The 15868-nt window shown below is 41.2% G+C and overlaps 4 protein-coding genes across 4 annotated transcripts; all 4 read right to left on the bottom strand.

Moving 5' to 3' along the window:
• Positions 1–2666: 2666 nt before the first annotated feature.
• On the bottom strand, positions 2667–3080 carry LOC125313706. The gene has a single exon (XM_048273546.1). The coding sequence runs from the start codon at positions 3078–3080 to the stop codon at positions 2667–2669; it is 414 nt and encodes a 137-aa protein (XP_048129503.1).
• A 3722-nt stretch (positions 3081–6802) lies between these two features.
• LOC115737641 lies at positions 6803–10730 on the bottom strand. Its single transcript, XM_030669861.2, has 2 exons — positions 10320–10730; positions 6803–6948 (listed from the first exon to the last, which is right to left on the bottom strand). Exon 1 carries the CDS (start codon positions 10647–10649, stop codon positions 10416–10418), a length of 234 nt encoding a protein of 77 aa, XP_030525721.1. The 5' UTR covers positions 10650–10730; the 3' UTR covers positions 6803–6948; positions 10320–10415.
• LOC115737661 lies at positions 6958–7281 on the bottom strand. Its single transcript, XM_048273687.1, is given in 2 exon segments — positions 6958–7066; positions 7068–7281. Coding segments are annotated over 2 exon segments (234 nt in total). The 5' UTR covers positions 7200–7281; the 3' UTR covers positions 6958–6964.
• Positions 10731–12281: 1551 nt separating the features above from the next.
• LOC115740911 (uncharacterized proline-rich protein-like) lies at positions 12282–12951 on the bottom strand. Its single transcript, XM_030674595.2, has 2 exons — positions 12693–12951; positions 12282–12659 (listed from the first exon to the last, which is right to left on the bottom strand). Exons 1-2 carry the CDS (start codon positions 12920–12922, stop codon positions 12473–12475), a joined length of 417 nt encoding a protein of 138 aa, XP_030530455.1. The 5' UTR covers positions 12923–12951; the 3' UTR covers positions 12282–12472.
• Positions 12952–15868: the final 2917 nt, after the last annotated feature.

Genomic DNA, 15868 nt, shown 5'->3' with positions numbered 1-15868 from the left:
TTAAAAAAATATTAAAAAAAATCCACGTTAGTACCAGTAGTGCCATGTGGGACAATTGACATCCATGCTAGCAATTTCTGGCTAAAATTGATCGAATTGACTCAATTGACATAAATACGCAAGATTCATAACTAAATTGGCACTAATGCAAAAGGTTTAGGACTGAATTAACACCAATAAAATGTTTAGAACTTAATTGGCACCAATATAAAAGGTTTAGGACTGAATTGGCAAGAAAAAAAGGTTTAGGATTGAATCGACACTAATACAATAGGCTTATGACTTTTTTGACACTTTTTCCCGATAACTATGTAACAATTTTAAACAGCAGAATAAGAAAGAATCTGGTGAAGAAGGACCAGTAGTGAAATTTAAAGATGATTAACATTAAAAAATGAAAAGACATCTAAAGTATCATATCTAATAACAGCAAACTGCATTCCGGTGAGGCACGAGATAGAACTAAGTAAAAGATAATCATAGCTTTCGGTGGTACAAGCGATGAACATAAATGGGAAAATAGAAGCTGTAAGCAAGGAGATGACCACAAGAAACTTCTCTGCTCAATTCCATATCTATACACGGGCATATCACGTCAAAACCAAAGCATTCAGCCCAATAGCATGAAGTAAATGACAATGAGAAGCTTCATTTTCTAACCCAAAACAAGCCTACTAGTCGAGTTATCTTCCTTTTTTATTTTCCTGATCAATATGTACATCTTTCAAGGTTCAATTATCTTTTAGACATCAACCAAACAAAAGCAGCTTTGTTTATACAAGGAAAATGAAACTGAGGCATCTTTTATCTTCCCAGAATCGTTTAGCCCGAAACACCCATATAATCGGGGAAGAAGTGTTAAAAAAGTCCTAAACCTATTGCATTAGTGCCAATTCAGTCCTAAACTTTTTTTTTATGCCAATTCAGTCCTAAAATTTTTGTATTTATGCTAATTAAGTCCTAAACCTTGTATTGGTGCTAATTTAGTCTTAAACCTTCCGTATTGTTACCAATTCAGTCCTAAATCTTTTATATTTATACAAATTGAGTTAATCCAGTCAATTTTGACCGAAAATCACCGACGTGAATATCGATTGTCCTATATGGCACGGCTAGCGCTAACTTTAACATTTTTTTTAATATTATTTTAATATTTTAAATAAACTTTTAAGCATTTTTTTTGCTTTTTTTAAAATTAGTTAAAATATCAAAAAAATATTAAAAAAATATCCATGTTAGCGCTAATTGTGCCACGTAAGATAATTGACTTCTATGCTAGTGATTTCCAATCAAAATTAGCCGAATTGACTCAATTGGCATAAATGCAAAATTTTTAGGACTAAATCGGCACTATTGTAAAAGGTTTATGACTGAATTGGCACTAATAAAAGGTTTAGGACTTAATTGACATCAATACAAAAGGTTTAGGACTGAATTGACACAAAAAAAAGGTTTAGAACTGAATTAACACTAATACAATAGGTTTAGGACTTTTTTGACACTTTTCCCCATATAATCGTAATTTATCTACGTGTGATCCACCACCTAAACTAGTTACAGCCATCCCACCTAAAAGGTTCTGTTTCATATTAATAGCATGGAACAACACAAGTTGCTCTAGAAATGCGAAATAAACGAAGAGACCACAATCCCAATTCAGAAAACAAAAGATTCGCACAATGTTCGTCAAGACGCGGACCAACGATCTGAACAGACAATTGGACAAAGACCCAAAACTGCTAATAGCACCAAATGGAAAGACATTGTTATCAAACTAAACTCGAAAAGTCAGTTTCCGCACTTTTCCTTAATCAGCTACTGAGCAAAGAGATCGATTTACAGAAATGAGAGCTAACTACAGTGATTACCTCGGGGAATCGTGTCTTCGTGGGGCGTGACGAGGGACGAGGCAAAGCGCGAGGCAACAGAGGAGTGAAAGGGCAGCGCGAATGAGATGAAGAAGCCCTAAGTTGTGTGAGAAAGTTTGGGAAAAGGAGCAGCTCCGGAGAGAGGAGACGACACGTGAGAAAGAGGGGAAAACAAAGAGAGGATGGGAAGGCGAAAGGGCAACGCGAAGGCGAGAGGGCAACGGGCGAGTGACTGGAGGGCGACTGAAAATGATGTCCTTTCTTTCACAGACGAAAATCATTTTCCCTGATTTTAGAAAGACATTTTTCATTGACTTGAAAATATTTTCCAGAAAAATATTTTTTGCGAAACAAACAAGCCTTAGAATGTTGATAAAACATGAACAATTTGTTGTGAAAGTTGATCATTATCAAACAAAAAGATAAATGCGGTAATTCCTCATTAGATTTGATATCTTATGATTGGCCCCTTTTAATCCGCCAATTGCATTCGAAATTTATCTACATTTATAGAGATTTACCGACATGAAAAGATTTGAACATGACCATGCATATCTGTTGTTCAATGATCAGACATAACTACGAATAATCCTCGCACGAAAAGTTTTGTTATTTGGCTTGAATGGTTCTTGGCGAAAATTCCTGAGGAAACTGTAAGACACATACGCACATCCTGTTCATTCCGAGACACTTGAGCCAACCCCAACTAGTTCGAGCGAGGCCGTGACGTGCTCAAAGCATATGATACAAGCTTGGAACAGATTATTAAGAAACTTTCCGAAAGAAAACGAGAAAGGACTACGCAGTTACGATGTTTCCTTCCGCGTCGTACTCGATCTTCCCGGAGAAATCCAGGGGCCGGCACCGTTCTCCTTTAATGATCGTCTTCCTCCAGAGAGCTTCGTCGCTGTCCTCGCCATCGTCTTCTTCTCCTCCCTCCGTCTTCTTCCATGATATCATCTTCGCCATCAGGAGCGCCTTGCTGCTGATGCTGCTGTTGAGCCTCGAGAAGAGCCTCTTCTCGCTGGACCCAGGGACAGACAGGCCGCGCTTTGCCGACTTCTTGGGTTTGCCGTGGGAAGCGCAAAGGAACGTCAAGATAGAGAGGACGGGGAGGACGGAGATTAAGAGGAAGATGAAGGTGAGAGAGGTTGCAGAGAACGGAACAAGGGTTTTGATCGAGACCGATGGTCTTGGCATTGGTCTTGCCATTGTGTGTGAGAATTAGTGAAAGGACGAGGTTGTCAAGAGAAGGAAACATATGAAGGAGGTTGATGATGTCGCTCGGCCTCTATATGTTCTATGAGATTTGCGTCAATCTTTGACGAGAACTTATTGGCTTGTGATACATAGTCAGTCAAAAAGTCCATCATTTTAACAAGACTTATGAGATGGCTCTTGGCAATTGGTCCTTTGAAAAGTGAGGGATAAGCACGCCGTGTTTCACCCGGTTGGATTGACTCTGACCTTGACTGAGAGTCGACTTGAGTCGTCCACGGCGGTCCAATCATGCCAACTTTATATCCACCAAAACACAGCCTATTTGGTCATTCTTGGCGAAAGTAGACAAGAGACAGAGAAAAATAAGACATGACGATCATCTTTCGTTCAACGTTAAAATTGCACTAGGAATATGATCTGACCGTTAAGCTCGAGTACTACTTGGGAAGTCATAAAGATTGTAATAATATATATAACAAAAAAATCCAAAATTGGTACACTCGTGACAAATTTAATCCAAATTATTTTTTTGACCACTAAAAACCATAAATTGGTACACCCGTGACAAATTTATATTCCATTAGTTTTCGATAAATTAAGTTATTACCATAAAAAAAACTCTACATATGTACACCTGTGATAAACGAAGAGTGAAAATCTCAATCCGGTACACACGTTAAGCGTTACATGTCATCCAATTTTACAATTTGACAGTATAATTTAACGAAAACTAACGAAAGCTAAATTTGTGTACCCTAAAGGTCGATGGATGTGTTGGATTGTTTATGTCTTGCTTTACGTGGGTTCCCAGTGCTTGCTTCGACTTGGAAAGAATAAAGCACCTTGAGAGGCTTCTAAGCAAAGGCCTGAGTCCAACTGAATTTATATATATACTTTCCAAGTTCTTTATACATAGTGGTAGGCAGTGAGTATTATCCCCATGTCTCGTAACCAATTCAATCTGTGGAGGCATCTTGGTAGTGCATACTGTCAAATTGTTTGATGCACCAGTACAACGTTCACGTCAAAGCGTGCAGAAATTCACTTGAAGGGCAAGCCTGTGACGTGCGATTAGGGCCACTTCTGCTTCAGCACCCTGAACCAGGATCCTTCCAATCTACCACTGTTAGTTTTCTAGCCGGTTAAGGGATAACCACGAGCCGTTCCAGCATCGTTTGATTGGCGAGAAATAAACCTTGTTCGAAAATGTTTTTACTATTATTTTAACTTGTTTATAAGGAGAATGACATTTACCTTTATGTTTAGCTGTTTTTAACTAATAATAAGGAAGTCATTTTCAGATGTTTGCTACAAAATTAGTGAATATGTACTTGAGAAAAAGTCTCGAGTTAAATTTAGGTCCTCGGGTTTAGGCACCGGGGACCTGAACTAGGGCTCGAGGCACCTAGGCCTGCCATGGCGGACCAGGGCCTAATCATCAAGGTCTCAAGCACAGGAGTTGAGGTCTCGGGCCCCGGCGTCGGGATCCCCAGTTCAAGCGTCGAGGTCCAATCGTACTTCTAATTTCTTTCTAAAGTATTATTTTTTCTTCTTTTTTTTTTCCTTTGTCTCCGGCGGATGGCAGCGTTGGTGCTGGCTGGTCAAGTGATAGGAGCGGTGGTTGAGTGACGAGAGATGGCTGGTTGAGCATTCTTCTTGAGGCTTTGTTTTTTTTTTTTTTTTGTCAAGGAAAGAAAGTGAGAGCCTTCCCCAAGTTTTCTCACTTTGTTTGTCTTGCTTCTCAAAAGTGATTTTGGTCTTGATTTTCAAAAGTGATTTTGGAACAAAAAATCAACTTTTTTTTTATTCTTGTTTATGCTCCAAATCTATTCCGGGGAACAAAATCAAAACAGTTGAGAATCACAATCATTTATGTTACCGAACAGATTTATAATCTTTTTCTATTCCGAAGAACAGAATCGGAATCAGAGAATCAAAATCGTTGCCAAATATGCCCTTAATGTGTACATTCGTTTCTTAAATGCATAATCATCTTTCTACCATTTTCTGGTGAAAAGTATCCGTCTATTGTGAAAGAAATATGCCATAGATAGTCCCTAGGTTGTTCAAGTGACGGACTTTACTGACGTGATGTTGATGCTGCTACATATTTATTGATTAACACACACACACTCTCTAGATTCTCCTTCGAACCCAACCAAAGTCAATGAAAATTCTATGAAATTTAACAGCCGCGCGGCGAGAATTATGCTTAGTAAATACCCCGCTCATGGCTATCGCTCGCGGCTGAACCGCGAGCTCCAATTCGTGCAACCATGATGCAGAGAGGTCACGTTGCCATGGTGCTGGGAACCCAAGATCTATGAGCTTTAGATCTTGTGTACCATGGTGGCCGCGAGACCATATCATGGCGGCGAACTCGAGAGCCACAAGCTTATGGTTGCGAGACCAGATCGAAAGCGATCGTGGCCACGAGCTTGAGATACGGTGAACTCTACATTTGGCCATGTTGCCCGCGAGCTCCAAATTTTTGCCTTGTGGCCATGGGCTTAGAGCTTGAGCTTGGCGGTGAGGGATGCAGATCAGTGCAAGCCCTTGTTCACCTCATCACAAACACTTTCCCTTTCCTTCTCCAGTCCAAATAGCAAGTTGAGTACACCTTCATTTCTCTCGCGTACAAAAAACATCAGATGCACACACGCACACACGTAGCTCTGTACCTTGCACCCTTGCATCAAGAATGGATACGCATTTTCTCACCCTCGGAGTAATTTTGATGTGACTGATTGTCAATAGCTCATTGTATGTATCTTAACTCAGTCCTAAACTTTCAAATTTTATCAATGTGGTCCTGAATCTTTGCGCAAAATCCTTATATAATCCTTCCGGCGAATTGCAGTTGAAATCATCGATGTGGTGATTCGCGTAGGATGACCTTTTGAGTTAAGTTGCCCACTCCACGTGCCATGTAGGTTGAGCAACGATAACTGAATGCCACGTCAACAATTTTTTACGACAATTGATTGGCGGGACTTAAAATTCCGTGCAAAAGTTTACGATTTCGCAAAACTGAAAACTTCCAAGACTGAATTGACATCCGTAAAATAGATGTATCGTTAATTTGGTAATCGATCCAGAGTATCCTAATTAATCGTCACATGACCCGTGAATTTGGACATCCATGCCCACAATTATGTAATCCATTTCAAAGATAATTGAGTGGAGTAAGAAAACTATATAACGATGGCACCTTTTGAGAAGTATAGGAATAATTTCCTGGATGAAGGGACCGTTTGCAATTCGATGAGAGACTACTAATGGCTCCGTTTGCTTCGCGAAAAAAGAGACGATTTTGATAACATTTTTCAAAAAAAAAAAAAAAAAAAACGAGAGCGCATGTATCAATTGCAATAATTCATCAACAAGAAATGCTTTCATTATCGATAATATTTATACTTACATATTTGTTGCCGGTGATCGTTTTAAAAAACAAAAAAAATTTCAAATTATTCGATTTGTTCCAAAACAAACGGAGCCTGACTATAATAAAACTTCCTAATAACCAAATGATTGCGACCTTTGCATATCGTATTGTTACTGTTTTAACCTACACAAATCAAATCGAGCTAATTTCACAATTTCTCTCGTGCGTACCAACACACTTTAAGCATTTATGTCAAATTCATATCTCCCCTTCTTCTTCAATGGACCAAGACCCTCTTAGATCAACAAGCTACGAGAGCAGAATTTGAAAGTGGTTATCTCATTAACGACTTATTTAACGAACTTTACCATCAGCAGAAAACGCAACTGTTGACCGATGTATCAGCCACAAGGAAATACACAAACAGCTATTAACCGTGGCTTTTGTCTTCCACATCCAGAAATAGCCTCAAAACTAAGACCGTCTTTACTCAAAGGGGAATTGCATTGGTGACAGATGGATAAACCACGGTGGCCGGATGCGCCATGACACGGCGGCCTTTGCTGTGGCGGAAGCAGTAGACGAGGGCCCCCGATGGGCCACTCGGCGATGGCTGCGGCCGCGAAGGCCAGGAATCCCACAGTTGGCCCCACCACCTTGCACCGGCAGGGGTTGCTCCCCGTCCCGCATTGCACGCATATCGGGATTCCGACGCTGGGGGCCATGTCACAACTGGCGATTCGGAGGATGATCAGAGGTTTCACGGAGTGAATTGAGATTTTGTGAAAGATGGTTTGGAGAGCACAGGCTTGGTGTAGGACGATGAAGTTGGAGGGAACGGCCGATCGAGAGAAATTTATAGAGCTCCATCCTTCGGGACGACCGCCACGTGGCGTTCGTGGGAGCGTTTCGATGGGCCAACGAGGCGAGGTGTTGCGGACATAGGTGACACGTGTGTGGGAACGCTCTGATTTATCCCTCCATTTCTATTAGTTGCAATAACACAAGTTTTGATGAAAGTGGCTTTGGAGTTCCAATCCTCGAATTAAATTATTGGTGGGCCGATGTGGGCGTCGCATGGACAAGCCTATGGAAAGAAAAGGGAGGATAAGGAGAAACTGGTATTGCGCGGTGGTCGATAGGATGGACAACGGGGAAGCCTTAGATGCTAGAAGTAGCTTTAATTTGGACGAACGCTTATAGATTTCATACACAAAATTCAGAAATGAAACAATCTATGATACTTTACCGGGAAATTATAAAAAATATCGTAAACCTACTGAAATTGAACCGATGCAATCCTTTATGGCCAATTTCAATCGGAAATTGCTGATGTGACACGACCGGCACTGAAGTGAAAATTTTTAATATTTTTCTCTATTTTTTAATTTTTATTTTATTTCTTCTCTTTCTTCTTCCTCTAATTGGTCGCCGTACATCTGAGGCTAGCCGGAGGCAAGGGCCAATCTGGTGAAACTCGCCCTCGCCGGGCATTGGCAAGGTGCGGCCTTGCCGTCGTTGGGCGGGGTTGAGCCTCGGCTAGATATGACAAGGCAAGGCACAAGGCACGACCTCACCTCGATCTCACCGGTTCTCGCCTCTAGCGAGATGCCGACAAATGGCTGGAGTAAGAAGAAAGGAAAGGAAAAAATAAAAAGAAACATAAAAAAAATAAAAATAAAAAATCGAAAAAAAACATTAGAACATTATTAAAAATTGTCCATGTCGGTGTCGATCGCCCCGTGTTAGCAATTTTGTATCAAAATTAGTTGGCTGGACCAAATTGGCAAAAATGAAAAAAAAAGGTTTAGAATTGAATCGGCACAATTATAATAGGTTTATGATTTTTTTTGGTAACTCTTCAGCTACATTAAATTAATGCTGGGGATGAGAAATGAATATACGAAGTTCTCCTCCTCGATCGTGTTTTTGTCTGTCAAGAAAAGATTGAACTTGATAACTCACGAGCAATATTCAATGCGATGCGATAGCTTTTAATAGGCTACGGATCCTCTTCATTTATTATTCGAACCCAATCCAAGCGTCATCCAGAGAAACGGAAGATAACTAAACTTCCTTATCCATGTGAACAAATTGTCATTTGTAACCTTAATTATATTGGCAATCAATAGTTAGCGCTTAATCATCATGCTTCTACGTGCTTTGTGTGCACTACTACTATGGGGCATGTGATCAATTTTTCACGTTAAGCATGTACTGAAATTGGGCTTTTCCTATCCAACTTGGTCTTCCACAATTTTCACACGCGGCCAAAATTTTGTCTCGGATAAATCCAGAATGTCGATGGGGTCTCGCCATAATTATAAAACATCACGAACACAAAGTCAAATAAAACGAACATCATAAATGCACTTGAAAGCGTGCGTACCTTTCCATGGAGAATTCAATGACTTTTGTTGAGCTCTTTGTCTTCATGCTTGGTTGCAGTTTTTTTTTTCCCTTCACCCTTCTTCACGCTTACCATGAATCAAGGTTTTGTTCGAAGACCGCCAACAATCAAATCCAGAACAGCAGCTAACGTGTTCAAATCTAATAATCAATTTTATATGATTCGAACACAACACGTTTGATATAAACGGAATCAGCTTTTCATATAACCATAACCACGACAAGATCTCTACTCATACACACCTACAAACTCCTGACAAAGAATTCGTCTTTCACTCAGCCACACCCAACAAATGTTCCTCCACCCTTGCAAGCAAACCGCCATAATCCTATACGCAAGAAGAATCAGACCCTGCGTGAAACGGACCATCAACTCAATGGCCGGACTGGTTCTCTCATTGGTACGTACCTTACATTTTAACCTCCCTCGCTCCTTGTCTCACCGTACATTGATAAGCAGCGAGGAAGATCTTACTATGGCGCTGACGAGAAGGAAGGAAAAACCCTGATCTGTCCGGTGAAGAAGTGCGAGCGGCAGGTGAAAATGGTTTTATATCTCACAGAATTCGCCGATGAGGCTCCGGCGGCAACGGTGGAGGCGAAGAAGGAGGAGGAGGGGAAGGGTTGAGGTGAGTGACAGGGCTTCGGAAGAGGAAGGGGAGGACGGAAGCTCCGTTCAAACTAATGGCTTTGGTTGCAAAGAGCAGAGAGAAAGAATTTGCGATAAATGTTTGTTTGTGCTTAGCTTTTCCGCAATAAAAACTAGGTTTTTAATTTTATTTTTTTTTATTTCATGTCAAAGGACACATGCCGATTTTTAGTGAAGCCACGTGGGCTCACACTCGTCCGGTGGATTGACAAATGTTTGTTTGGTTTTTACTTTTTTTGCTCTTAAGTAATTTTGATGTGATGCCTTGATAATATTTGAAAAAAATAACCGATAATTTATCGATATGGATGACAATTCAATTCTAAACGTTCTAATTTTACCAATGCAGTCATAAACCTTTATGCAAAAAATCCTATGTAATCCTTCCACAGAATTGCAGCAAAAAATCATTGACGTGAAAATCATTCACATAATGATTTACGTAGCATGTCCTTTTAAGTAAAAAAAAAAAAGTTATGAGCGGCTATGACTGGATACCACGTCGGCCATTTCCAACGGCAATTGGCCAGGCATATCGCATTGTTACAGGTTTAACTTACACAAATTGAGCTAATTTCACAATTTCTCTCGTACGTTACCAACGCTGCAAGCAATTTTTGTCAATTCATGTCTCCCCTTCTTCAATGGACTAAAAGACCCGCTCAGATCAACAAGATACGACAGGAGAATGTGAAAATGGTTATCTCATTAAGGACTTGTAGAACAAACTTTATCATCAGCCACAAGGAAATAGCTCTTGTCCTCCACATCCAGAAATAGCTCCAGAGTCAAACCCTCGTAGCGTAACACGAGGCACACCACAACAAAAGCTGAATACACTCATATCCAGTCAGCCGATTGGAGCCCCCGGGGGACCATCTACTCAAATGGGAATTGCATTGGTGACGGATGGATAAACCACGGTCGCCGGATGCGCCATGATGCGGCGGCCTTTGCCGTGGCGGAAGCAGTAGACAAGCGCCCCGACTGGCCACTCAACGATGGCCGTGGCCGCGCAGGCCAGGAATCCCAGAGTCGGCCCCACCACCTTGCACCGGCACGGGTTGCTCGCCGTCCCGCATTGTACGCAAATCGGGATTCCTACGCCGACGGCCATGTCACTCGTGATTCGGGGTATGATCAGAGGTTTTACGAGTGAATGAGAATACGTGAATATAGATAGATTGGAGAGGGAAGGTTTAGTACAGGACGATGAAGTTGGAGGAATGGCCGACCGAGTGAATTTATAGGGCTCCATCCTTCGGGGACAGCCGCCACGTGGCGTTCGTAGGAGAGTTTGGATAGGCCACGAGGTGAGGTGTTACGGACACGTAGGTGACACGTGCGCGTGGGGATCACTCTGATTTGCCCATTTTCTATTTGTTGCAACGAAACAAGTTCCGGTCCAACGCCCGAATTGAATTATTGGTAGGATGATGCGGGCATAGGTGCGAGTCTATATGCAAAAAAAAGAGAGGACGAGGAGAAATTGGCATGGGGCGGTCGGCGATACAATGGATGATGGATAGCCTTGGATGCTAGAAATAGCTTTAATTTGGACGAGCGCTTGTAGATTTCATGAACAAAGTTAAGAGATGAAACAGTACATGCTATTTCAAATTAATTGTAGGGCCAAGAGAAGAATATACGTGTTTTTCAACTCGCATCACGTCTCTATTGTATCAAGTAAAGTAGGACAAATTGTCCAAAAAGTTTTAGATCTATTATATTGCATTTTTGTCAATTCAAACCTAGACATTTTAAATTTTTTCAATTGGGTCATAAACTTTTTTACTTTTTGCCAATTGAGTCCATATGGCCAATTTTGAATGGAAATTGCATACGTGGACTCAGGCTGTCCTATGTGGCATGATCGACGATGATGAGGATAATCTTTTAATATTTTTTTTGAATTTTTTGAATTTTTATTTTATTTAATTATTTTTCTTAAAGTGGCCGATGAGGCTTGCAAGGCCCTCGCCGGCCACATTTAGGATAAAAAAAAGAAAAAAAAATTTATATAATTAAATAAATTCAAATTCAAATGAATAGTAAAGGATGGCCCATGTTAGCGCCTATCGTGCTACATAACATAGCTAGCATCCACGTCGGCAATTCTGACGAAAATTGGCCGAATGAACTCAATTGACAAATGCAAAAAAGTTTAAGACTTAATTGGCATAATTAAAATGTTTAAGTCTGAATTGGCAAAAGTGCAATAGATTTAAGAGTTTTTGAACAATTTTTCCGATAAAGTTTGAGTTTGATAACCCAATGTGAAAATAGAATCGATTATATGGTAGTTTTTATGAGGGTATGGATCCTTTTCATATGTTATTCCAACCCAATCTAAGCGTTGTAGAAACGAAAGATAACTAACTAAACTGACTTATCCATGTGAAGAAATTGTAATTCGTAGCTTTAATTCTATTTGCCATAGTTAGCGTACCACCTCGAAAGCCCGTATTCGATAATGTTGTTGCATGCAACTACTATGGCGTACGTAATTAATTTTTCAGCATGAGCATGTACTGAAACTGGGCTTTTCCTTACCTAACTTGGTCTTCGAAATTTTTTCACACACGGTCAAAATCCTGTCTCGGGTGAATCCAGAATGCCAATGGGGGGTCATCTTCCTAAGGAGACCAATCAATCACGAACGAGAGAAATTATCCCAAGCTTCAGCTTGATTGACACTATAATTCCACCGTTTATTCGGTTTTGAAGGTCATCCAACAAAAAGAATTCAGAAAGAAGAACGAACTCTATATATCAGTGAGACAAGATTCATAGAATAATGTCGAGAGTACCAACATCAACATCGATGAATGAATAAAGCACCGACATCTATGTACCTACCCTCCTGAGCCAACAGCATTATTTACCGTTTCTTTTTTAGTTTCGCCGAATCAAATTCACAGCCATATATAAACACCACCATCACCAAGTTGCTACAGCACCCAAAATGCCAAATCCAACCAAAAGCACCAACTCGTTGTAACCCGCGACACGATTCCGAGAAGCACCTGAGTAATAGTAATGCCAGTCGTCATTGGTGTCGGATGAGTACAAGTTCCCCGGCATCCCCGTCACGTAGATGAACCTCGGCGGAGGAGGCGGCAACGGACAACAGTACGTGGCCTTCGGTGGGGGAGGCGGTGGTGGAGGGGGACGGGGAGGAGGAGGAGGAGGCGGCGGCAGGCTCTGCTGCTGGCCACACGGGTCCGAGCAAGTGCATGTCGAGCACTTGATCCCGCTCTTCGTCGCATGGAAAGTCCCCGTCGTCTTGTCCGGCTCCGTCTCCCTGGGGACTGTGCTATCGCCGTTCGAAAGGGAAACGGCGAGAAAGAGAACGAGGAAGATGAGCTGCCGAAAGCTCGAGTGCACCATGCTTTTTCCGGGTCCGCGATGGAAGGGGGAGGCTCCAAGAGAGAGAGAGAGAGAGATGGGGTTTCTCTTGAATAACTAGAAGTCTGGTCTTGGATTGTAGTTACGTGAAGAAGAGCGTAGTAAGATTGTGGCACAAATACAAGAGAGAGAGAGAGAGAGAGAGAGAGAGAGGGAGAGAAATAATGTGGGGTTGCGTTAGGTGGCGGATCAGTTAATTCGGAGGAATGCACAGTTGAGCAAGGAAAGTGACTCTTTAGAGAGATTGGTTTGATGATGAGTCGCTCGTCTTAGATATAAAGAGAGAGAGAGAGAGAGATGCATGTGGTGGGTTTAAATGACTTAGACTTAGGACCCTCCTTTCAAAGTCATGCCTAGCTTTTCCTCCTCCTTTTCTCCACTCCACTCTTTACACAGGTTCTCGATTTCGCATCTATGAAAAACGAATGATTTCGTCGCAATTTCGGTTCCAATGGAGTTCCTTTTTCCAAAACGTGTCAAGTTTTTCCATTTTTACATGGTACATCTAGATGCTACGGTTTAGTTAAGGCCCAAGGATGTCATTATTGGTTACAAGTTTGTCAAAAGAATTTGTCTGCACTACATTTCATATGGTACCGAATGTTAAAGACTCCTAGATCTTTGAGATACAGATTGTTTTTACCTAGCTAGAGTTTTCTCTGCTTGCTGAAGAAAGAGAGACCGGATCGTTCATGCCTTCGTATACTCATCACTTGCAGATAAAGTCGGGCTGCGCGAAGAATAAGTTCTCAGGCCATGTTCGCCAGAGCTAAAGGGGAATCTGTTCAAAAGATGAATTAGACCATAAATATGTAGTAACTGCAAGAATCTCCAGGCTTATCAAAATCAGACCTTTCCTTGATATTCTGCGTCGCTTTTAAAGAACCTAGAAAAAGATATGAATCGAAAGTTGATGTTTGAGCAAAGCCACATTGGGAATAATACACTTTTTCCCAATGGACGAATCAAGAGGATTGGAAGGTCTTAAGCTTTATGCTCACACATGCCCCACCTTTTTGCGGGTATATATGTATCTTTTTCCAACATGACAACGCCCCTTCGATTGTCCACTTTTCCAAAAGTTCATAGCTTTGCATCTTATTCTTCCATTCGATTATTGGGTCTTCCGGCTAATATACTCGGGTCGCGTTTCGTTGTCTCTGCGAGGAATAAGGCGACGCTATGTGCGTAAAGATCGAGTTACAATGTGTTTGCAACTAATCATATGGAGTCCCCCATTATTTTGTAGGTTGATTTTGTGAACAGGCCTTTAGCTCACTAATCAACCGAGGGATGAGTGATGATTTCGTCTCGAGTTTGAGCCCGTTTAACCGGATGGGCCCGAAATCTCGATTGTGAGAAGCCCAATTATGTTGGAGAATAAAATGCCGCGATTTTAAAGACTTAGGTACTCATCACAACCAAGCACACGAGCTCTACTCATCGGATTCAATATTTTGTAGATCGACTTGGTGAATCGACCTTTAATTCAATATATAAGAAAAAAAAAGGGCTTGAAATCCTTCTTGGTGGAGGGTGTGCCCACCACCCTCGACCTATTCTCTTTTGTGCCTTGTTGCAGCAAAGCTTTATGGCGTGAGTTCGTGTGCGACGTCCAAGGTACCGTTCAATGTAAATCACTCGTAGATTTTGACGCTGTCTTTAAGATTTTCTGTTCGAATTTTCTTGATGAAAACATGTGAGAGATTGTGAGTAAACAGGACTGGAAATCACTTGGCTGTAATTTAGGACTGGAAAGTATAAATGGGATTGAGCTACCGATTATAACACTGTAGCTCCCCGATCAATAGTGGATTAACCTGTCTACTCTCGTGGGTTGGTACCGACACTGTGATCAAACCACGTAAATGTACGATGCTCTTTGTGTTCCACGTCGATTTCGCTGGTAATTGCTTCTTCTTGGGTGACATTAAGTTGCAAGATCCATCCGTTTTCACGTGATTCCCTACAAATTCGACTTGTTTACTTCCAAGTCATGAATGTTTGGAATTCATCTTGGAAGAGTATTTGGGAAGGTCATCCGGCACGTAAATCTTACACGAATCAATTGAATCTCATCTATCTGCTTGTGTGGTACCGCAATAAATACATGCTAAACAAAATTAACTTTTTTTTTGGTCGAAAAACAAAATTAACCTGATGTGACATGGCATCTTACCCCTAATCGAATATTTAATGTCTGCCTCTAATGTTAGCTAGGCATATTCTACTGAATTTGACAGAATCTAATCTTATTAACCGAAGGATACTACATTGGAGAGGAAAAAGTAGAGATGTATATCAGTAGCCCTTACTTATCACTACATAACCCATCAGGAGCAATTCGGGCAGATCTAACATAACTCAAAACCAGGAATTTAAGAAAACCACGTGTGCATACTCATAAATTTCCTAGGATCACCTCACTACTAGGACTGAACCCAAGATTCATATTAAAAAGAGCTAGCTAAGCACAAGATCATTTGACATGATCAGGAAGCCCAAAGAGGATACATTTCCTATGCATCCCGCCGCAAGAAGATTGACATTTTGGCGCGTGGAATTTCATGGCTAGGGCGTCCTGCGACGGAAGGTTTCGTGGCCGAAAAGATCATGGCTGAAGATCCTTGGCAATAGGTCTCGGTGATGAAATCAAATAATTTCATACCTGAAAAGTATAGTTTTTGCTCAGAAAGTTTTTTTGCAGCAAAGTGAAGCAACCGTTCTATGGCTATGAATTTTATTTCATGGCCCAGGGGACAACCTATTGTGATGAAAAGTCAATAGATGGTTGTAACTTCGGGATCTCAAATAAAAAAAAAATTGAAAAATGCTTCTCTGACAGAGATCACAAGGATCGTACAATCTCAATCATAGATCCACACATTTTAACCGCGTGTTTTGCATAAGCACTCATTGATTGGGAGA

This window comes from Rhodamnia argentea, chromosome 2 (genome assembly GCF_020921035.1).
Source record: "Rhodamnia argentea isolate NSW1041297 chromosome 2, ASM2092103v1, whole genome shotgun sequence".
NCBI lineage: Eukaryota > Viridiplantae > Streptophyta > Magnoliopsida > Myrtales > Myrtaceae > Rhodamnia > Rhodamnia argentea.
Note: the sequence above shows the minus strand (reverse complement) of the source record. Positions and strands in the feature narration are given on the sequence as shown.